Source organism: Kryptolebias marmoratus, linkage group LG19, assembly GCF_001649575.2.
Source record: "Kryptolebias marmoratus isolate JLee-2015 linkage group LG19, ASM164957v2, whole genome shotgun sequence".
In the NCBI taxonomy this organism is placed as follows: Eukaryota; Metazoa; Chordata; class Actinopteri; order Cyprinodontiformes; family Rivulidae; genus Kryptolebias; species Kryptolebias marmoratus.
The window spans coordinates 8,592,904-8,614,911 of record NC_051448.1 but is presented as its reverse complement, the minus strand read 5'-3'; the positions used below and the strand labels follow the sequence as shown (position 1 = coordinate 8,614,911).

The following is a 22,008-nucleotide window of genomic DNA, read 5'->3' as shown; positions in this document are numbered from 1 at the left end:
ATGAGAAATATTTGCCCCTCTAAACAATTCTGTTAATAGATAAGTCATTATTTACGGAGACGCAGGGGGAGCCGTATCTGATGGGGGAACGGGGCCCGACGTAACAGCAGCAACTCGAGCACATTGCTGCCCCCTATATGTCAAGCGGACAAATAACACCTTCTCTGTTTAAATTGCCAACCCGCCACAGTGGCGTGTGTTGATCAAATTCACCCGCCACTTCAAATATTTACCCGCATTTGGCCGGTGGCGGGTGCTAATTTCCACCCCTGTCTGATGGTGTCAACCTGAAATAATCGGCTTATTGATTATTCAACAGCAATACAAGAATATTAATATTATTATTGAATCAGATTGCTATTGTACAATATACATCACTGCCCTTTGGGAAAAATGCAGCAATGCCTTATAATAAACTACTGATGATAATAACAACAATAATAATAATAATATGCAAATATGTCTATAGGTTTGTTAAATGCCTCTGTCTGTTTTCTAAAGCCAATATAAGTAAAGAACAGTCCTCAAATCAGTGTGTGATACCATATTGACCACACTTTAATCTTTTATTTATTATCTGTGGTATTAAGTTATTCTTCCTGAAGCACTAAGATGTTTTATGTGCTTCTTACTACCTGTAGGACTTGAAAAGTATAACAAAGCTTCAAAAGGTTGATCCACTTTGAGCTTTATAGTTGAAAAGGTGTTTATCAACCAGGTTTTTAACATTTATTTCTTCACGTCACAGAACTTGTTTCTAGAAGGCTTCAGGCTCATTTATTTGTCCATTTTTCTACATCACATTTACACACCGGAGAGTGGTTTTGCATTCAGTCGTGAGGTTTCGGGCCGTTCCTTTTTTGGAGTCCCGTAACCGTTTACTGTTTTCTAATAATACACGTATTGTATGTCCTCTTTTCTTTATCTCCTTTAGAATCCCACAGGGGCTGGAGAATAATACGGCTTTCTTTGAGTCCATCACAGAGACACACAAGAACAGACATGCTGTATGTTCCTGGGCTCACAGTTTTAAGTTTTTAGTGACTGTTGTTGCTCAGAGGAGCTGATTGTTCGGATAAAGAGCCAAGAGCAGTAGAGTTATCTAAAAAACCTCAAGACAAACAAAAAAAAAAAAAACTCAACTTCTCACATTGTTTTAACATCCAACATTTTTTGCATTCAGTTGTATAAAGTTGGAAATTCACTGTTTACAGAATTGTCAATTATAATTATACTGAATTTGAGATGATATTTTGATCAAAAATTAAAGTGTTTTTACTATTTGCAACAATTCGACTTTGTGGAATCAGTTTGTCGGGACGTCGATCCACAGAAAACCACGAGAACAGAAAAGAGGAGATTAATTTGATTTTATTTCCTCCGGTACAACATTTCGTTGAGCAACGACAACTAGGCAGTTACAAAAATACAGTTCACTTAACTTAAACATCAAAGCATTATAAAGCATATCTATGGCATATAAGAATAACTCCTCTAAAATGTACATCTTTACAAAGTGTTTACAAATAAGATGCAAAATTGAAAAAGAAAAAAGTGCAACAAAAAAAAGAGACAAATAATCCCCACCAATAAAACAAAAATATACAAAAAATAAAAACATACTTCATATTTCTCTGCTGGGTTTAATGACGTTGTGCTTTTCTTGTGTGTTTTTTGTGACTCGTTATTTAAGATTTAATCAGTGTGTGACAGAAAAGTTGACAAATTTCCAATAATATTCACAGTATTTTGTTCAGATTTTCCCTAAAGTGTAAAACATCGATCTTTTAATAAATATGCTTGACTTTAATTCACAACCAGTTTGTGGCTCGCAGAAATCTCGACAAGGTGGGAACAAGTGGGCGTCGTTAATTTGGCGTTTTTAAGTGTGCTGTAAATCCCGGAGCTGCTTCGAGGTAAAAAACGAAAGAAAAGAAAAGTGACCTTTAATAACAACGTGTTAGTGAGGAAGTAATATCAGTAGTGTGACAGTGTCCCATAAAGCAAAACAAACAAATAACCGTCTTTCCATTGAAGTAAAGACATAAAAAATTTACACCAAATACAGTACTGTAATCTTTAAACTAACTCCGCTTCGTGGTCCCTCTTCAAAACAAACCGAATTAAGAAGAAAACTAATAATTTACACCGAGATGCACATTTTGCCCAAAAGCTACTGCACTTCCATCTCACAGATGCTCACAGGTTTGAAATAAATAAGAATTCTTATTATTTCTTATAGATAATCTAAAAAACGACAGAAGAGTGACATTTAATATCTTAAAACAGATTTAGAAGTCTAAGTTCAGCAATTCTTAACCTAATGAATTTAGCAGTAGACAAAAATTGCGTTTTGTTTGTTAAAAGCTCCTTAAAAAAAGGGACAAACTAGCCTGAGCAGCGGATATGAAGTCTAGAGGTTCTGAGCGTCAAAACTTAGTGTAAGAGCAATTAAAAACACAAGCCCTGACCGTGATTCATCTTTCCTTTTCAGGTCAAAGTGACGGCTGCGACGTTCTGAAGAGGTGCTCTGGGGGAAAGTTATGGAACAATTAATATCCTACCCGTTGCAGATAGGTCTATGAATAACCTCATTTTGGTGAGAAGTAATTTCATTCTGACCTGATTGATGACGTAACACCTACTGTGCTAAAAAAACACAGAATTCTACGTAAATAACTGTTTAATGTTTAAAACTGATGATGATGTAAAGATTTCTAAAATGCTATTTGTATGAACCAGAGTTTTTTTAAGATGGCAGCAATCCACTTTGCTCTCAGCTCTGCTTGGATTAGCCGTTAGCTCGTCAGTCTGATCAGAATTAAACTCCTTTTCTCCAAACTGAGATCGTTCAAAGAGCCATCTGCAACAGGTAAGATATTAACTGCACCCAACATTTGCACTTCAAAAGATCTGAACTGTGAATAAAATAAAAATAGGCGGATCTTGTTTGAACTGTGGATTTATCAACACAGAGAATAATTCTAAAGAATCCAATTATTTCCACAAGGCTCAGACAATTTAAAAGTCTTTAAAATCCTTTCAGTTTAAAAATCCATTGAGCCAAACTGAAAACCAACTCTCCCACCAAATCCCTGGAAGTGGTCATGTTCAGGCTTTCATCATCGGCCAAAATCAGCAACCTATAATGTTTACTTTGAAGCTTTGTCTTATTTCACTACAGATGTGGTTTCAGTCAAAGAACGGTTTAAATAGATGGGTTATATTTGTGTTATATTTATTTTTGCTGTTGTGGTGCAGACGTGAGACGCTCGAGGCGAAGCAGCACTGTCCCTTACGGTGACATTTCTACAGTTCTTATGCGAAGCTACTGGAGCTCAGACACTGAAACTTCTCCCTCAGAGACTGGACGATGTTGGGCTGGTTCTGCTGCGGCTCACTCCAGAGGTACTTCTCCAGATGCTCGTGGTCCAGAGAAGACCTCAGCGGGTCGCAGGAGCGGGCCGGGGTGCACGGCAGACTCCGGGACTGGACCAGAGCTCGATTCTGAGCGGGAGGGGCCGCCGAGCTGCCGTTCCTTTGCCCCGCCCTGCTGCGCTCCGCTTCGCCCTCGTCCTCCGAGCGGATCTCCACGTAGTCGTCGTCGTCTTCCCCGTTGTCCTTGAAGTTGGCCAGGTAGTTCTGAGTGGCGCTGAGGACGCTCTGAGCGGACGCTCGGTTCAGGACCACGACGTGCTGGCCGTCGTGCAAAGTGAGATCTGACTGCTCGGGGAGGCTGCTCTGCCGACCGGCTCGGCCCAGACCGGGGCCGCGGAGTCTGTCGGGGTTCTGATCCACAGCGGCTCCTTTACATCTGAGCCCAGACTGGTGGTGGTTCTCCTGCTGGGGGCTGCTTAAAGAGCCGGCTGACTGACACCGACCCGACGGGGAAGGATTCGAGGAGGGGGCATCAAAGGAAGGATGTCTCTTAATGGTACTGTACACGTGCTCCTCCTCGGCGTTCGGCGCCGAAATGCACGAGCTCCACCTCTGCGATGCCGGAGCAGTGGGGGAGGGAGGGGTGGTCTTGAGAGAAGGGATGGAGCAGGTGTGGGTGAGTCTGTGCTGGGAGCCGGAAGCGGTTGCAGCCTCGCTGGATGCGGACACGAAGCTCGCCAGCTCCCCGTTGCTGTAGGTGGACAGCAGCCAGTCCTCCTCCAGGGAGGTCTCCGGCATGGTCGAGGAGGACGGCAGCCCTGGGTGGGCGTGATGCGGGGGGGCAGGGGTCTGACCGGCAGAACCGAGGGGGTCTTTAAACATCACCTGGTCGTAGAGCTGAGAGTATTCAGCTATCCTCGCACCTGAGGAGGTGAAACACACGATGTCTGCTTAAACCTTTCAGCCTCACTGACAAACAAACAAAGACTTATTTTTTTTAAAACTAATTAATAATGTGGCGTTATTAAGCCTAACCCTATATTAACTAATTTCATTACTGGTTACAACATCTGTCTTAAGATGATTTGAACAGTAAGTTCAATATCTTTTATTTGGCTGTTTACATATAACATATATTATCCTATTTTGAAAATAATACTTAAAAAAACCTGAGAAGAAGCTCTACCACATGCTGTCATTCAAAGAAAGAGGTAAATATTTTACAATACCTATAGCTGGACCTCCTTGTTTCTTCTCCTCTAAGATGGCGGCCAGGTCTTTCTGTTTCTTTTCCGCTCTGCTCCGGCTACAGGGATCTCCGGGATCCATGCTCCTCATGCGCAGCAGCTGGTTGGCCTTCTTGATTTTCTGGCTATACTGCCGTGCCATCAGGAACACGCGGCTCTTGGTTTTGTCCATCAGCTCCAGGGGGAAGTCCACCGACTCGCCCAGCAGGAGCGAGGAGGAGGCCAGGGGGGAGTCCAGTCCCGCCAGCTCCCCCGGAAACAAACTGTGGAGGTCCTTGAGGGCGCCCTCTCTCTGAGAGGCGTTCCTCTGAGGGAGCTCCACCAGATCGTCGTCCTCGAGCCGGAAGCTGCCGCTGCTGAGTCGGGCCAGTCTGTTTCGGATGCTCTTCACCGTGCCTGGAGGGGGGTCCGGGGTAACAGGAAGGGGGCGGGATGCAGGAGACGGGCTGTGGCGCTGTTCGTCGTCTGTGGTGCTTTCACTTTGAAGGTCAGGCAGGTTGATGACAGGGATGGTGAACGATGGCGTGGAGGTGACAGGTGGGGGTTTGGGCTGATGTGCTGGAGGGCTCCTGCTTGGGGTGCTGATGGTTTGAGAGCTAACCACAGAAGGACTCTTTGTAGGGCTGTTTTTGACAGATGAGGCCTTCTTAGGCGACTCGTTAGCACTCACAGGGAATGCAGCAGGAAGTCGATCAGCTTTCTTCTCATTGTTCTTGATGTAGTTTTCGAAGTCGGTCCAAATCTCATCGCTGTTCTCCGACGTCTTATTCCTCCTGTGAGGAGACGTTTCAGCAGCAGACGAGGAGGAGTAACCTGGTTCTGAGGAATGTGGGACACAACGGGATGCCTCTGGTCCTTCGTTCCTTTTAACATTGAGGCTCTCCTCTGAAACAAAGCCTCTGTAACTTTCAGTCAGGTCTTGTTCTGAGCTCAGTGCACTGTCCCTCGCTTGTTTTTCTTCAGCGCTTTCGTTCATCGCCTTCAGCTTGGTTGACGGTCTCTCCATGAAACAGATGGTGTCATAAATATTTTCCTCTGTTATCTGGAGCTCGCAGTTCCCACTTGGCTTCACCTCCTGTGTGGAGGAGCGGTTGCTCTCTGATGAACTGTCTGGCTCGATCGGTGACTCTCTGACCTCTGGAGCGCTTTCTCCTCGCGCTGCGTTAGCCTGGAAACCCTGAGCCGGTGAAGTCGTCTCTTTCTGCATCTGGTTTCCGTCAGGGTCCCTCCTGATGAAACCCATGCTCCTCAGGTCCTCGTAGCTGATATTGTCGTAAACGTTTTCAAGATCGTCTATGGTCAGCTGCTCGGCTGAGGAGGATCCAGATATGTCGTTACTGGATGATTCGGTGTGAATCACTTCCAAATTGCTGTGGCCTGCCTGCTCATCGTTGGGGCTCTCTCGAGCCTCTGTAGCCTTCTCTCCTGCGCTGCTCGCCCTCCGCAGGACTCTGCTGCCATCCGCCGGAGGGTCCACCTGCACCGTGGGCACCTGTTCCACGTGCCAGCTGCAGGGCCGGGCCGTCCTGGGCGAGGAGGTGCTCTCTGTCCTCTCGGAGGCCACCTCTGGCTCTGGTGCGCTCTGTTCGGTGGGAACAAACATCTGGTAGATGTCCTCGTCCTCGTCGTCAGGCTGCATCGTCCTCTGGCGGGTGGGGAACATGGCCCTGCGAGCCCGATGGTCTGCCCAAATGTTCTGCACCGAGTGGTCGGTTTCTGTGACTACCACAGAGGGAACGGGGGAGTCTGGAGGCTCTTCCGTCACACGGGGTGTCCTGAGGAGCGGTGGGTGGTGGCTTCCCTCCCTCACTAAGGATTCTCTGGCTCTCTGAGATAAAAAGACAGTAAGAACATTGAGTTGTGGAATCCAAAAACAAAGAAACCGGATGACATTACCTAACGAGACAACCACAGATAGGAATTGGCATACCTGCAAGTCGGAAGCGCTCATGTTGAAAGCTTTCCACTGTTCAATGCTGTCAACAGACGCTTGAGGATTCAGCCTCTTCCTGCTGCTTTTACCAGGAACTCGCAGTCTCTTTCCACCTCCCTGAACAAAAAAAGTGATCAGGACATATAAATCACATGCCTGTATTGTATCATTTCAAGACAAATAATGTACAGTTTGGTTTTATTTTCACAACAAACTCACCAAACCACTGTCATCTTCATCATCAGCGTCCTGCTGGTGTGACTCATCCCCTTCCTCCCTGTCGCTGTGGTCGTAGTGGTCTCCGGGATCCAGGGACTCCTGTGATTGGTTGATCAGGCTCCGGCTGCGGCCGATGGTGCCCAGAGCCAGCTGGGACACGGGGGAGAGCAGGGTGGCACCTAAACTGCTTCTCTGGGGAGGCAAAGAAGCAGCAGCGAGTTTTAGGATAAACACAAACCGGGTTAGGAATCCTGTTAAAACTGATTATCTTTGATTATCCCTCACTTTTTCACCATCAGCGTTGGTGGCATTCTGCCTTGCATTCTTCAGTAATTTGGAGAGGGGCTCTGGAAACACAGAAAAAAAACAAATGATATCTTTAGTTCTCCTCATCTAGAGTTTAACAAACAAGCATGTGTTATTGTTATAGCAGTTCCCTGTTTAAATAAATGTAAATGAAATTTATGAAATCCAGTAAATTATTATTTTTCACCTTTTCTGCGTCCTCTACGAGGAGTGGGGCCTTCCTTGGTTTGAGGAGAGTCTTTCTTGTCGCTGTCAGGGCTGTAGTGAAAACCAGGATGGTCTGGGGGGGAAAAAACAATCACAGAAAAATCAATAATTAAAAGCTAATGAACCTAGCAACATTTGGTGGGGAAAAAAAAATAGAGTATAACAGATATTATAAGATTAGTTTTTAACAAACAGCAGTTATTAAACTTGCACTTACGTATTGCATCCATTTCCAAAATGGCTTGTTTGGCCTGGAATTCAAGGATAAGCAAGTGAATTTTAAAAGATCAGATTATTAGAAAACCTAAAACTTTTAACCACTAGGTGGCGCCACATTACAGTCTTGGCAAAGTTCAGCTTAAACGCTCTACAAGCAGCGACTGAAAGACTTCCTTCACCGAAGTACAAATTTGTGGTACTTGACCCGAGTATTGTTTTTAAAATATATTTTAGACAGCTTTAATCAACTTTCTACTTCTAACTTCACTTGTTTTTAAGGATTAAAACTATTAGTTTCCAAACATTTTGACGTCTGTTGTCAAAGAAAACAGCGTGAGTCACAGTTTAGATGTCTTGAAGTTGTTGGTAGCTCAGTCAAAAAGTGTTTTGTTTTTTTTTTTTTTTCTGAATAATAAAATACAGAACCATTCAGCTTTATCTGGTCTTAAAGCTGCTTCACCTCCAGCAGTTTCAACAGAAACTTGTTATTTACACATTAATGTATTAATATTCCAATAACTGTTTATAATATTACAAGTTTTTATGTCTTCACTTGATGCCATTACTTATGTACTTTTGATATTCACATTTTGTAGTTGAATAATTATGCTTTGTTTTGATACTCTTCCACCGCTGCAAGCAGCTGCAGAGCATTGACCTTACATTACATCCAGTGGCACTGATGATGTTCAGTGACTGAACAGAAAAAATAAATCCTCAGCTTCCTCTTAAATATAGCCAAAGGCTGATGAGGAGACAGACAGAATGAAGATAAAATTAAAAGCCTAGCATTCCCTCGAAGAAATGCATATTCCCCACTGCCTTTTATGAGATATTTTGCTAACAAACAGGGTTGACTCCTAACGTTAATGCTGAAGTTTTAATCAAAGGTCTTGTGCAGTTCGTAGGACTTAAGAGCATGTGTTGTGAGTGACTCTCAGCTACAACCACACCAACTTCTTGGACAATATCTGTGAAATTGCCTGAGTTATAACCATTTTTGTGTTTTTTAAGGTCAATCAGCTGTGGTGGCCATCTTGAATTGGACTGACTCCAAAAGCTAATCAGTTGTAGACATACATCCAACGTTTATTTCCTAGAGGTTTTATTACAATCCATCCATTGATTCATGAAATATTTAGCTAACAGACAAACAGAGTTGACTCCAAATAATGGCAACGTATTAAACAAAGTACTTATGCAATTCGTTAACACTCAGACTGTGTGTTGGGGATCAGGCTCGGCTATTTTTTTTGTTTTTCTTAAGATAGAGTGACATCAACAAATTCTACTTAAATCTCTGCTGAGCTCCTCTTACCTTGGCAGGAATTTTGGCAGGATGGTTTTCCAGTATGAGTCTTTTGAGGTGTAAGATCCACATGCGCTTGTCTTGCTGAGATTTAGCCTGGAGGGGTGTCAGAGCACAAAACATCGCTAAGAGGATTATGTCACACATGCACTTTAAATGCAGCAAGACGATTCCTTTAAAATATGGCTTTTGTGCATCACACACTAGACTATTTTTTCTTTTGTTTTTTTTCCAAGGCTCGCCCAAAACATGGTGGTTCGGTAACGACAATGAGCGCCTTTAGCCATTAAACGCCCGACATGTCTGAGCAGCTCAGAGGGATGAGCCTGGATTCACTACAAAACAATGAGACACCCGAAAATCATCATCACACTTTGGGATTCTTGCACAACGCTGCTGGTAGCTACAGAACATTCCCAAACATGTAATTACAGCCGAAATGTGCCCGGCGTTCACCACTACGCAGCAGTGTTGCTATACCTGGACTGTGTGCTGCAGCTTTGGGTTCTTGTAATGAAACACACTGAAACTGAGTGGCTCTTTAGGAATAACCTCCACCAGCATCAGGTTGCAGCACTGCGAGACACAGACAGGAAGTTGCATGAAAAAGCTCAAACATTTCATCAGTCGTCAGCGTCTCTTTAGGGCCTCGAGTTGTCTTACTGACCAGGATGTGAGCCTTGTACGTGTAGGTCTCCTCTCGTTTTTTGGTAATCAGCAGCAGCTTGTCGAACAGGAAGAGGGTTCTTTCGTTTTTGGCCCTCTGCAGGCGAAACGTTCCCTCGAGGACTAGCTCTCCGTAGCCGATCAGATCGGGGCCCTTCCAGTTGGTCAGGAGGCTCTGGATTTCCTGCGGGAAGGACGAGGTTACAGAGTCACAGGGAGTCAGATCGTTTCTGTCGATTCTGACACAAAACAGGAAAGGCACTCGGGCAACTGCAGTGACTGTCGGGAAATCAAAAAAAAAAAAATCATTTCGATCTGAAGGACTTGAAAATTAGGTTGGGAGGATTTTTTTATTTGTTTTAAATCGCAACAAAAAATAAATCTAAGAAAAAGATTAAAGACAAAAGAACTCATATCACCTGCTGCCTTTCATGTCAGAGGTTTAAATGTGGGTCACATAATCCTGAGTCTTTTCAGAGGGCCAAAAATTAAAAACCTTTTTTTAGTACTTTCTTAAAAAAATTGTCATGTTTTTAAGGGGTCTTATGTCAAAATATACATACAAAAATATGAAAATAACTTTTCTCAATAAATATATCTTAATTATCAGTTTCTTTTAATTAAGACTTTTATTCATTTCTTTTCCTTTTCTATAAGCTTTTTCCTGGTTTCTAACAAAAACATTTTACCACAGGCCATCAAAACAGGTAAAAAAAAAAACCCATCAACGGATTTTCTAAGAGCTGCTATAATTTCACCATAAAACACAACAACATGATTTAATCACACCGATGAACACAGAGATAATCAGCTTGTGTGAAGAGCTGAGAGGGGACTCGGAAATTGAAACAGATTATTTTTCACCTGCTCCTCAAAGTCTGATTGACTCTCTTCCTCTCAACTCGAATGAATAAACGAAAGGGTCAAACTTTATTTTATCAGCTGACAAATTGCCATGTGAACAAGGCATTAGGTCTGTTCTGTTCGAAATAAAAGGTGCAACGGAGACTCTTCCTCTCAGCACGTAGCTGTAGAGGCTGCCGGAGATGAAGGGGAAAGCTGCACAGTGAGGTGGCTGTTTAAACTCCTGCCACACAAGTTTTTTTTTTTGGTTTGAGAGACAGTTTTCTGCTGAACAGGTTTTTGAATAATCTAATAGTCCTTGGAGTATCTGTTAGGAAAGACCCTCTGCTACCACCAAACAAACCTTTAGCTCAATATCTGGAAAACTGACTGAGGCAGAGCCATTTCTGTATTTGTTAAAGCTCATTCATCAGAACTCTTCAATTGTGTGGAACAGACACACTTTTTACAGGCAGAGAAAATGTAACTCTGGGATTAAAAGTAACAGAAAAATAACCCAGATAAACCAAAGAAAACAGTTCTCTCGTGCCAGCACTTCGTCCGTACTCTAAGGTGAAATGATTTCACACATTCCTGTGCTCGTCTGACCGTCCCGTCTCCCGAGCAGATAAAAGAAACAAGCCTTCCTTTTATGTCTCCTCCTTATGCAAGGCCATCATTAGCCTGCTGGAAACTGCAGTGTCTTGCGTAAGATGTTGGGGAGAACGGGGCCTTGGCTGAGTCTCACACTACAGAGTTCACATCACTGTTCTGCAGAACAATAATAAAATTAAAAAAAAAAAAATTGGCTCCTCTAAAGGCTTTAACCTCCAGCGTCTGTTTTAGCTGGCGAGAGACTTGGGAAGCGTGTCTGAGCGAGTGCTTCTGGTACCTGCAGCCTGACGGCGTGCTCGTGTTTCCTCTTCATGTCGTTGATGTGCCAGGCCACTCTCTGCATGGTTTCGATGGCTTCCTGGACCACCTCGTAGATCTCGGTGTCCTTCTCCATATGGTTGGCTATCTCCTGCACCGAACCAGCTCTGAGTTAGCGTTTGTATAAATGTCGTGTATAAATGTTCATCCAAGTGTTGCCGACGTGTGTCCTACGCTCGCAACAATGCGAGCAACACGAACACCTACAGGAAAAGGCCCACTGGGCACCATATGTCTGAACATTTGGCTCCTCCACCAGGGCTGACTTTGAGGCCGAGGCAAACACACGTATGCATTTGCAACAATAGAAATAAAATCATTAGTTTGTGCTTGCAAGCGTGTACCTGCTCTCACAAAGGCTGTTCGTTTTTCTACGTCACTGCGTGCATTTGCAAAGACAACTGGCAGACAGACTTACGTGCAACAGGAGGTGGTACTTAAGGATCCGCTGCACTGGCTTGAGCAGGTAGGAGCCCAGGGGTAAGGAGTGTCTCAGAGATTCCTGGCGCTCCCGGAAAAACTTGGCCAGTGCCTTGTTCCTCATGCACTCCGTGAGCACAGCCACTGACCTGTGCAGACAAAGCACGGCAAACAAGACGTCAGACTTATGGTTAATCGTGGGTTGACAGCTAGGCGAAGAGGGAGCAGTCTAATAAATGCGCTGACAATTTTAACAGTTGAGCACTTTAGCTGGCGGGATAGAAACAGCTTAAAATGATAGAAGGTAAACTGAAGGAAATGTCACGATAGAGACAAAGAGAAACGCCCATTCCAACTTCAAACTAGACCATTTTGACAAATTACTATAAAACTTTCAGTGGTAATTAGAGGTCGACCAATCTGAGTTTTTAGAAATCAGGAAAGCAAATGGATGACATACAACACAGATTTCCTTTAATTTTGTCCAATATGTATTTATCAGTTAATTAAATGCAGCAATAATTGCCTAACTTAAATAAATGTACATTTAGCAACCATTAGAGGAACTCATACATTCAAAAAATAACATATAAAAGAGAATTCTCACTTAGAAAAATCTAAATTAGGGGCGACAGTGTTAACCAGCTGCTCCACGGTGCAGCCCTCAGACCGTTTCACTGATCCTAAATGCAGTTATTGATCTTAAAGCTCAGCTTCAGCCTCAGATGCCAGTTTAACTGGAAGGCACATGAGGCTTAGAGTGTCAGCCAAGCCAATATAAACTAAAATTTGCAACTTTAGAAGAGCAGCGCTTTACAACCTCGTAAGATTTACTGCTCAGTGGAGCTCGTTAGCTGTGTGACTTACTGAACAATAAAGAGCTTTTTCAGTAGCTACCCAGGCTGTGTGTGTGTGTGTGTGTGTGTGTGTGCAGTGGAAAAAGACAGAAAAAGACAGTTGCAAACTTATCTCATTCTTCCGCCTTGTGTGTGTGTGTTTGTGTGCGCACATGTGCATGTCTGCATGTCTAAATTCCAGTTCGGCTCCACACAGGCCTCACATTGTTCTGGAGGAAACCTGACCTTAGAGCTCTGTATGACCATGATACGTCTGCAGCCTCAGTGAGTGGATGTGCAAGTGTGTCCCTGTGTGTGTGTCATGTGTGACCTCGACGGGGGTCACCAGCTGTGTGGATGCGGGAGAAGGTCTGTCAGAAACAGCTGACAACGGCACACAAACACAATCAGCATTCAATTAGTCCTCATTAAGTTACAGGTTTCTTCCTCCGTGCACGCCGTTCTTGACTAAAACTTGCAGCCTGAGGTGAAGGTGTGTTAGACAGGTGCAGTTCAGCGTAACCTCACGTTTCAGCCTGATTTTATCACTCACAGCGTACACACTGACACAAATATCTCCCACCCACCCCCCCACACACACATTATCCTCCAGCCAGGTGTCCCAGGGCACCGCAGCGCTCACACAAAGCAGAATAAAACATTAACAGAATTAGGTATGATAAGGTGACAACCCTAATACCCCGTCTGTCAGCAGGTATGCTGTCACAATGAGAGAATGGAAAGAAAAAAAGAAAAAAAAATGAGCAGGAGAGAAGGTGGAGAGACCCCGAGGCACAACCGATCTTAGACAGTTCGACTCCTGCTAAGGAGGTCTCTATAGAGCAGAGTCGGCTTGTCAGGGTGGAGTAAAAGCTAATTCATTGAGCGGCACACACAATGGAGCTATGTGAGACGCTGGGAAGACCGCATGCGGAGGTGAGATCGGGACAGGATAACAACTGTACAGTAGCCTTCTGAACGGACAATAAACACGCACCAAAAAAAAACAAAAAAAGTGCTTTCTTACCGTGGGTAGTTGGTGCAGTACTGGGTATAAATGTGGAACTCTTCGCTCTATGAAAACACAGCAAGAACAAGTTAGCTGCAGCAGGTGCACAACAGAAACGTGATTATGTCAACTGAAGTAAAACATATTCTCAACTAGCAGGTTTGAAGTTCATTTCTTCTGCTACAACTGAGAGAAATCATAACACATTTTTCAGAATGAAACAAAATCTTAAATATTAGTGTTTCTTGAAAGAATCCATCCACTGAGTTATCTCTTTTTATATTTGCTAAAGCTGATTAACTATGGTGGCCATCTTGAATGAAGTTGACTTCCAAAATTTATGTATTTATTTATTTATTTAAAGTTTAATCAAGCATTCTAGAGGACCTTGAATGCTGTAGTCCAAAGGTGGGCAATCCTGGTCCTGGAGGGCCACTATCCTGCATGTTTTACTTGTTTCCCTGCTCCAACACACCTGATTCAGTGGTTAAATTACCTCTTCATGTTCTGCAGAAGCCTGTTAATCACCCATTGATTCAAATCAGGTGTGTTGGAGCAGAGAAACAAGTAAAACATGCAGGATAGTGGCCCTAGAGGACCAGGATTGGACACCCCTGCTGTAGACCTTGTGGTGAGCCTTGGACAGAGACGTCTCACTAATGTCTTCCCGGGACATCCAGGCTTTGTTTTGTTGACAGGTTCAACTGATTTTTCTTCCAGAATCAAACAGCTGATTTGAACACTCCAAAAGTTTCTGTCATCCATCTGTTTTACTTGGACTGAGAACCTTTTTAAGTGAATTTTGCAGGTTCACAGCAACCATCTCCAAGTGTTTAAACTGCATGTTTCTACTGAATGGGTCTTGATAATTAAACAATCAATAAAAAAGAAAATCTATAAAAATCTGTTTGCATGTTTAAAAAAAAAAAGGCTACCTCGGAGCAATCGTGGTGAACATGAGGTCTTCATTACTCTGTTGGGGTTTGCTTGTGTCTGGTATGGATTATTTATTTGGATGATGATATGAGAAGTCAGCCGTGTTTTCACTCAACAATAAAGCTTCTCTGACAAAATTTAACACAGATTTCATGTTGACATCCACAGCTGATAGCCTGTTAATAGATTGTTTTATTAAAGCGAAATAAATAGAAAACAACGAACATCTGGAAGAACAAAAAAGTAACATTTTTATATAGACCCTACAAACCTCTGCACAACCTAGGTGATAACCAGCTTTTGTCCTTTTTTATGTCTTTTCTGTCATTTACATTTTGTATGTCTGTGCAGGTTCTATTAAGTCCAGTGTTCAGACGTCCTGACAAAAAAAACTAAACTGATTCTAAAACAGCTTCATAAGTTTTTGTCAAGCATGAACTTAAAACCAAAGTAATCCGACGTGTTTTTGCACTTTTGGTTTCTGAGGTCATGTTAAGCTACAAGTTACACTTTAAAGTTCAAGATTTATCTATGTAATTTTTGGCCTGTATCTGTGGTTTTCCTGTATCTTCACTGGCTCATGTCAGCTTTAATTACTGCCTGGTTATTTCATGTTTACTGCCTGCATGCTCTGAGCCCACAGACAAGACATCCACTCTCCTCTGCTCACCAATCCCAACTGAAACTCATCCCCGTAGCTTGTGATTAGCCGAGCTCCAGCCTTTAATTCTCTGTTTATCCCAACAGCTCTGCGTGGTCGGGTTGAATACCCCCTCATTCCCCCGTTGCCGCCCCTTTAACTGACACGTTTTCCCACCTCGCATACCTCTCTGAACATCAAAGACGGCAGCAGCAGCATGACTTATCAAAGCTGGAATGAAGCCCTTTGGTATCATCTTCACATCAGGCAGGATTTCTCCCTATTTCTATTTCTGCAACACATTCTTCATGTATTTATTTTTCATTGATCATTCATGGAAAAGTTCCTCAAGTCTTCCCTTGTTTCGGTTTATGCTTTTTTAGAAGCTCGAAGATGAACTCCTCGCTGTTGCATAATGTGAGAGAGGATATGAACACTTGTTTGTCTGCAGCTGTGTGTGTGTGTGTGTGTGTATGGTAGGCTGCAGACAGCTTACAGGAAGCAATATCATAAACAAAGAGCAGATGACAGAAGTCCGAGAGCAAGCAGGCACTCAGACACAGTCAACATCTGATCCATAGAAAACTTACAGCGTGCAAACAGGAGATGTGTGTGAAAGTTTGAGTTTTCCTTCTAAGTAAATATAACATCTAATATGCCTAAAGCAAAGTGCAAATAAACAATGTTTCCCCCAAAATATACTAAGACAGAAGCACACCAATCCACAGACTCTTTTGAATTGTTAGCCTGAGGTCCTCTGTGGGAACCTTCCTAAATTGAAGAGCAGAGCTCCTCTCCTCCTCCTCCTCATTGTGTCGAGCAGGCTGCTGCCTCAGACTGGGCCTAAACACAACCAGATGTGCCACCATTGATTTCTGATGACACACACTCCTAATATCCCTCTGCACCAAAAGCACAAGACCACAAAGTACATACATGGCTGTAAGGAAAATAAATTCTGCGAAGCACGCATGTATGCAGACGCCAGCGTGCGAGATCACACTCTTTGAAGTTGAACGGTACACCAGCAGATCTTCAAATAACTCCCATCTATAACACACTTTCTTTTTAGAAACATACACAAACCATGTTAAATCCTATAATCATCACATGTGAGAGTTCTGAGCTCCATGCAGCTCCTATTCATGTGGAAAATAAAAAAATATCATTCTCTACATGCAAATTATACAGAACGATCTCTACTTGATGGAGCTCAGGCCATTAATTACTACAGAAAGAAACAAAAAAAAAAGTTTAATATGGATCACAGCCCACTCATCCGTTTAATAACAGAGTAATAACACACCAGGTTTTTCTGGTACAATGATTTCTGAAGACAGAACTGACCGGAGTGAGTCAGCAAGTAGGCACCGAAACACCTTTAATCACAAGGAGTACAAAAAAAAAAAGGTCTTGTGTAATTGGACTCTGCACTTTAATCAACATGTAGCAACCCATACAAGACTTTAAAGGCTTATTTTCTGCACAGCACAGAAAGGACGGCTGAACAGAAGAGAACATGAGGATAAATAGCCAATTATTTAAGAGATTTACAGCTGCTCTTCAAAAGCTCTGCTGTGTTGTGATTCTTGGCTGCTTAAGAGAACTGTGTGAACATCACCAGAAAGAGAAGAAGTTTTTTTTATTCATTTTATTATTTTCTGTATCTAAGAAGCCATTATCGCTGCACTAATATTCAAGATTATAAATTAACTCTAGAAGTTAGCTTGTAAAAGCACAATAATAGAGGTAGACCAACTGAACGGTTGACTGATTAATTAGGCCAACTTTTTGCTAATTTTTAAAGTAATTAGCATCAGATGCTAATCAGTTAAAAGACATTTGTGGGTACCTCAGTGTTGTCACACTGGACACCACTTGGTCTGCTAATTAAACCTCACAGATCAAGTGTGATGTTTAGGTTGTGGAAAAAAAGGCTGCATGGTGGAGCAGCTGGTTAACAATGTTGCCTCGCAGCATTTGGATCGCAGGTTTGACTCCTGGCTGGGGGTCTTTCTCCTTGGAGTTTGCATGTTCTCTCCACGAATGCATGGGTTTTCTCTGAGTACTCTATTTTCCTCACACAGGCTAAAAGCATGTATGTTAGGTTAAATGGCAACCCTAGATTGTTCCTCGGTGAATGTGAATGCTTGTCTTATTCGTCTCTATGGCCCTGTGATTGACTGCCAATCTGTCCAGGATGCACCCCGCCTCCCTCCTCATGACCGCTGGAGATAAGGCCCAGTCTCCTTGCAACCCTGAACAGGAACCAGCGGGTAAAGAGAATGAATAGATGAATATTTAGGATGGACGTGAATACTGTATATTTGACTTAAAAGTATGAATCATGGCAGGGATGGATGTTTTTATTCTAATTAAATGTGGGGCTTTGGGAGACTGGATCAATGTTATAAGTCTGAGCCGATCAGAAATCACACTGAAGTGCACAAGAAAGACCACAAGGACATTTGTCTGCTTTTATGATTAATATTTCACTGGCTGCAAATCTTATGATGTTATTAAGGTCCAGTAGGCAGCGGACCTCATTATCAGGAACTAAAGTATTACCAAACCCAATTTTTAAAAAAATACGTGACAAACATTTTACTTCCAGAGCTCATGAAACATTAAACAGCTGCTTACAAAAACATCAATATGCTCTGGATCTTAGTTAATTGTGCAGAAGTTGTGTGGGCTACAGTAAAACGAGTCCGTTTCATTTACAGCTGCTGTATTTTGGGTGTCTATGACACTAGATGTGACTTTTTGTGGCCAGACAGCTGCTTCTGTGGTATCGGAGGTAATTGCAGTGCGGTAGGGAGAGAATGTAATGGGTTGAGGAAGAAATGCCGGAATGCTGCACTCCATCATGGGGCATGATCGTGCAATCTTTTGCGGGATACAGACAAATGAAGGCTGGGTGTAAAATAACAGCGGAACCACACAAGCATAAGGAGCAGTGATTCTGCAGAGAGTAACGTTGCTGAGGGCAGTTTTGATAGTCGTGCTTTTAGTCCACTCCTTTAAAAAGGTATCTGTGGTTAAAATTACTGTAAATGCCATTCCTTTCCAAAAGGACATTCTCACCTCAAAAAAAATGCTGCCATCTTACATAATATTTCACTTTTATCCTTTGAGACTATTTTTACAATAGTTTGTGTGTGTGTGTGTGTGTGTGTGTGTGTGTGTGTGTGTGTGTGCTAAAGTCCAAACCAGCTGTATGGCAGGTTTTAACAAGCAGAGGAAAAGAGTACAAGCACAGAGAGAAACAGACTGTGCAGATGAAGTACTCAGAACCCTGACTCACACCAACCCAACCATGCAAAATTAAATATTAAAAGTCCTACAGGTAGAAGTAGTTTATAGAATTGCACAAAAAAAATGAAAATAAAATGCGTGAATAAATGTAAGTAATTAGTCTCTAGTGCTGAAAACAGCAAAGTGGACACATATAAGATGATTTTTACCTTGGACACAAAGCACTCTGCTATGGCCACGGGGTCTGCATTGCACTTCTCAAGATCATGCAGAAGGTCTCTGAAACAAACAGCACAGAAACTGTGAACAAACACGATAAGATCTCTTTTCAGTTTTAAGGCCTGCTTTCTCTTATTTCCCGGTCGAATAAATATGAAAATTTCAAACAATCGCTGTGGATTTTAGGAGTAAAAAAAACTAGGTCTTAGGGCACACGGCCCTGAACAGAAAGGAAACTTCCATGAATTCATATAGCCGGCTCCCAAGTGTAGATGTGTATGTGTGCATAAGAGCACACTGTGGAAAAAGGCTGCTGCTGAAGTGATTGTTTCGTGGCTAAAGCGTGAGGTCATTTTGACCATTTTAAACTGCTTTTATGTATCCTTTTATTGGCCAGTTTGTCTGAGTGCAGCTGCAGAGAAATGAATAGCTGGGAGAAAATGTTTGTGTCTCCAGATTACCATAAACGATGCTCAACGAACCACATTGTCTGGATATAGAAGTCAGAAGCACACAGTTTGGAGAGGTACTGGAGGAGGGAAACACACACCTGACGGCCACAGGAAAGCTCTTACCAGAAATAAACACGTGGCTCAGCTCGGTTTTACTGTTCGCTGGAAACTGTGAGAGTCTGGGTGTGTTTTTAAGCAACGATTGTTTTAACATTCTGATACTGATGCCAATCTAAACCAGGTTTCATGTTGCCTTTCGACTGAGCAAAGTTTCCTTCATGTGGAATGCAACCTTTCTAAAACATCGGGAATAAAACAAGTTTCGTGAAAACATATTTTAGTATACAGCTCTGGGTAGGTTGTACCTGTTGAAGTGGTAGATGTCACGGATGTTGCCAAAAAGTGAACCTTTATCCTCAGAGCTCAAGGCCAGTCGAGACTGGTTACTGATGCACTCCAGGTAGTCCTGCAGAGACAGAAACAAAGAAAAGTCAAGTTAAACTGTAGGGCTGACAACTTGAGTCATTTACACTTTTTGGTGATACTATTTCAAACTTTTAAACTTTACTTACCTTCACTTTACACTGTGCTCAACAAATAATAAATCACAATACGGAAAAAATTTCTTTTTAAGAAATGTGACAAGTGATTCAACCCTGGATTTCCTTCAGCACCTAAAAACGGACGATTGTGGCAGTTTTTAAGTTTGCTTTCACCCCTCACCTTCATCTAAAATGGTCATTTTTTAGCAGAATTTCAGTTATCTTCAAATCAAAGTGTGTGGGAAAGACTAAAATCAAAAATAAGCCTCAGAAAGCAATTGAAATCATCGACTAGCCCCCTTTTTTACTTCAAAGCCTGATTCTACTGTTGCAGTTTTGTGTAAACTGCTTGATGAGGAGACATTGCAGACTATTAAGTTTGCTGCAGTTCTAAATTAGTCCTTTAACATTTTAAATGTTGGTAAGAAACAGAGTCAACATGCTGAAAAACAGGTAAACCCAGGAGGATTTAACTCAGTCTTATCACTGCCTTGATCACATCTGTTACTGATGCGTGCTGATATGACGAGGTGGTGTTTAAACAAAACCTCAGGTATCCGTCTGCCCTGCAAAACAAAAGTGAAAGGTGGGAAGAGAAAGAAAGGCAGACCAGCAGATGTGAGGAAGAGATTGTAACGGATTAGGTTGTGTGTGTGCAGGTAGCATTTACACACATGCTCTTGTTTTACCGCAACAGAAACTGAACTGTTGGCTGCGCGATGCCAAAATTTGATGCTTCGTGAACAAAATCAACAAACCGATCCCCATGAAAATAACGGCTACGTCTGCCAGTCTTCGCACTGCAATACTGGTAAAGGTGGCGCAAATACATTCAGGCTTGAAAGGATCACACACCCCATCTGCCTTTGTGCTCCCTTATATTAAATGTCTCCTGCTTGTCTGTCTCAGTCGGAGCTCGGATGGGATCTGCTCCTGCAGGCAAATAAAAGCTGCCAACCTGACCAAAAATGCAATTACAGTTCACACACAAACACAAATGATTCAAATAATGAACTATGCTCACATACAGGATTATCTTTCAGGAGGAGAAAGTGTTCTAATGGCAGCTTTTAAACCAGCTGCCATTAGAACCAGCCTGAAACTGGGCAGTAAACGAAGAGCACCAGGCTGTCCTCAACAAGCTCAAACACACCCAGTAATCATTTCATCACCTGCAACACTAAAGCCACAAAGAAACGGAAAAGAGAGAGGCATTCCCTGCTGACTCTCTTCAATTTGTTTACTTTATTTTCAGTCTGCTGGTTCAGTTCCTATATTGTTGTATTTATCCATTAGCATCATTAGTAATTAAGTCCATGCAGGGGGAAGAACGTTTACCTGTTTTAGGGAGTTTTCTTTGCTCAGTAAAACCTTCCACACCAAACATATGATATTATTAGAACAAATTAGCTGTGTGTTCATTAACTGGAAAACATAAATCAAACTTTTGAGAGTTGGTTTGACCGGTCAAGTCAGTCAAACCCAAAATTGCCAAATTCTGGTCATCAACAAATTCACTGGTGCATCCTCACTCAGTGCAATTGCAAAAGCCAGGAGTTCTTGTTTCTTCCACCTGGACGGGTTAAAGAGACAAAACGTCGAGATTCGAGGGTTTGAGTTACAGAAGGAAACAATGAAAATCCTGCCTACAGGCAGGCTGGTGGTTATCTTCTGGGTCGCATCAGAAGGTCATGTTTAGAATTTGTTGACTATTGGAAGTAATATGTAAGGTGATGCTTTATTAGGCACGGGGTCAAAGATCTGACCCGGCTTGACCCGCTCACTCATCACGCTCAGCCTCAACGAACTCAACACTGGGATCAGCCAACGCACACACCTGAAGGTTCACCCCTGCTAAAGCCTCAGACATAACGTGTACAAACCTGAAACTTTCATGTGTTAACCATTAACCTCGAGCAGTCTTTCACCAAAACATAACCGTAACACGACGCTGCAGTAGGAAGCTATTACTCCACATAATGCAAAGTGCAAACAACCAAATCTCCTTTCGTGTGCGTTTCCACAGGTCAGCTGATGTTCCCAGGTTATTTCTAAATCTGTGATCTCCTTCAAATGGCCCGTCCATGCAGTCCAGTTAGAAAAGCAGAAAAAGGAGAGGGGGAAAGGAAGTTCAAAGTCTGCTCTTTTAATGCTGTTTATGAATGACTGATTGAGATCATTAAACACAGACACAACAAAACACCAAATACACAGAAAGTTGAGTGGCCAGAAGAGCTCAGTGCACAGCAGGTAAAGAAAACCCATGCAAACTAAGAAAAGTCAAACTACAGGTGCTGGTCATAAAATTAGAATATCATGAAAAAGTAGATTGATTTCAGTAATTCCATTTAAAAAGTGAAACTTGTATATTATATTCATACATTACATACAAACTCATATATTTCAAATGTTTATTTCGTTTAATTTTGATGATTA

The 22,008-nt window shown here is 42.5% G+C and overlaps 1 protein-coding gene across 3 annotated transcripts in view; it reads right to left on the bottom strand.

Moving 5' to 3' along the window:
* Positions 1-1,353: 1,353 nt before the first annotated feature.
* Positions 1,354-22,008, bottom strand: part of LOC108233512 (pleckstrin homology domain-containing family G member 1) — a 59,606-nt gene continuing 38,951 nt past the window's right edge. For all 3 annotated transcript variants that reach the window (XM_025005032.2, XM_025005031.2, XM_017412045.3), the window contains exons 3-17: positions 19,396-19,496; positions 18,569-18,638; positions 13,544-13,590; positions 11,679-11,829; positions 11,220-11,351; positions 9,486-9,668; positions 9,299-9,394; positions 8,828-8,914; positions 7,508-7,541; positions 7,271-7,363; positions 7,063-7,124; positions 6,778-6,969; positions 6,556-6,675; positions 4,608-6,453; positions 1,354-4,301 (exon numbers count right to left, since the gene is read on the bottom strand). In XM_025005032.2, coding sequence (XP_024860800.1) covers positions 3,319-4,301; positions 4,608-6,453; positions 6,556-6,675; positions 6,778-6,969; positions 7,063-7,124; positions 7,271-7,363; positions 7,508-7,541; positions 8,828-8,914; positions 9,299-9,394; positions 9,486-9,668; positions 11,220-11,351; positions 11,679-11,829; positions 13,544-13,590; positions 18,569-18,638; positions 19,396-19,496 — 4,197 coding nt within the window. In that variant the 3' untranslated portion in view covers positions 1,354-3,318. The remainder of the gene's footprint in view (positions 4,302-4,607; positions 6,454-6,555; positions 6,676-6,777; positions 6,970-7,062; positions 7,125-7,270; positions 7,364-7,507; positions 7,542-8,827; positions 8,915-9,298; positions 9,395-9,485; positions 9,669-11,219; positions 11,352-11,678; positions 11,830-13,543; positions 13,591-18,568; positions 18,639-19,395; positions 19,497-22,008) is intronic.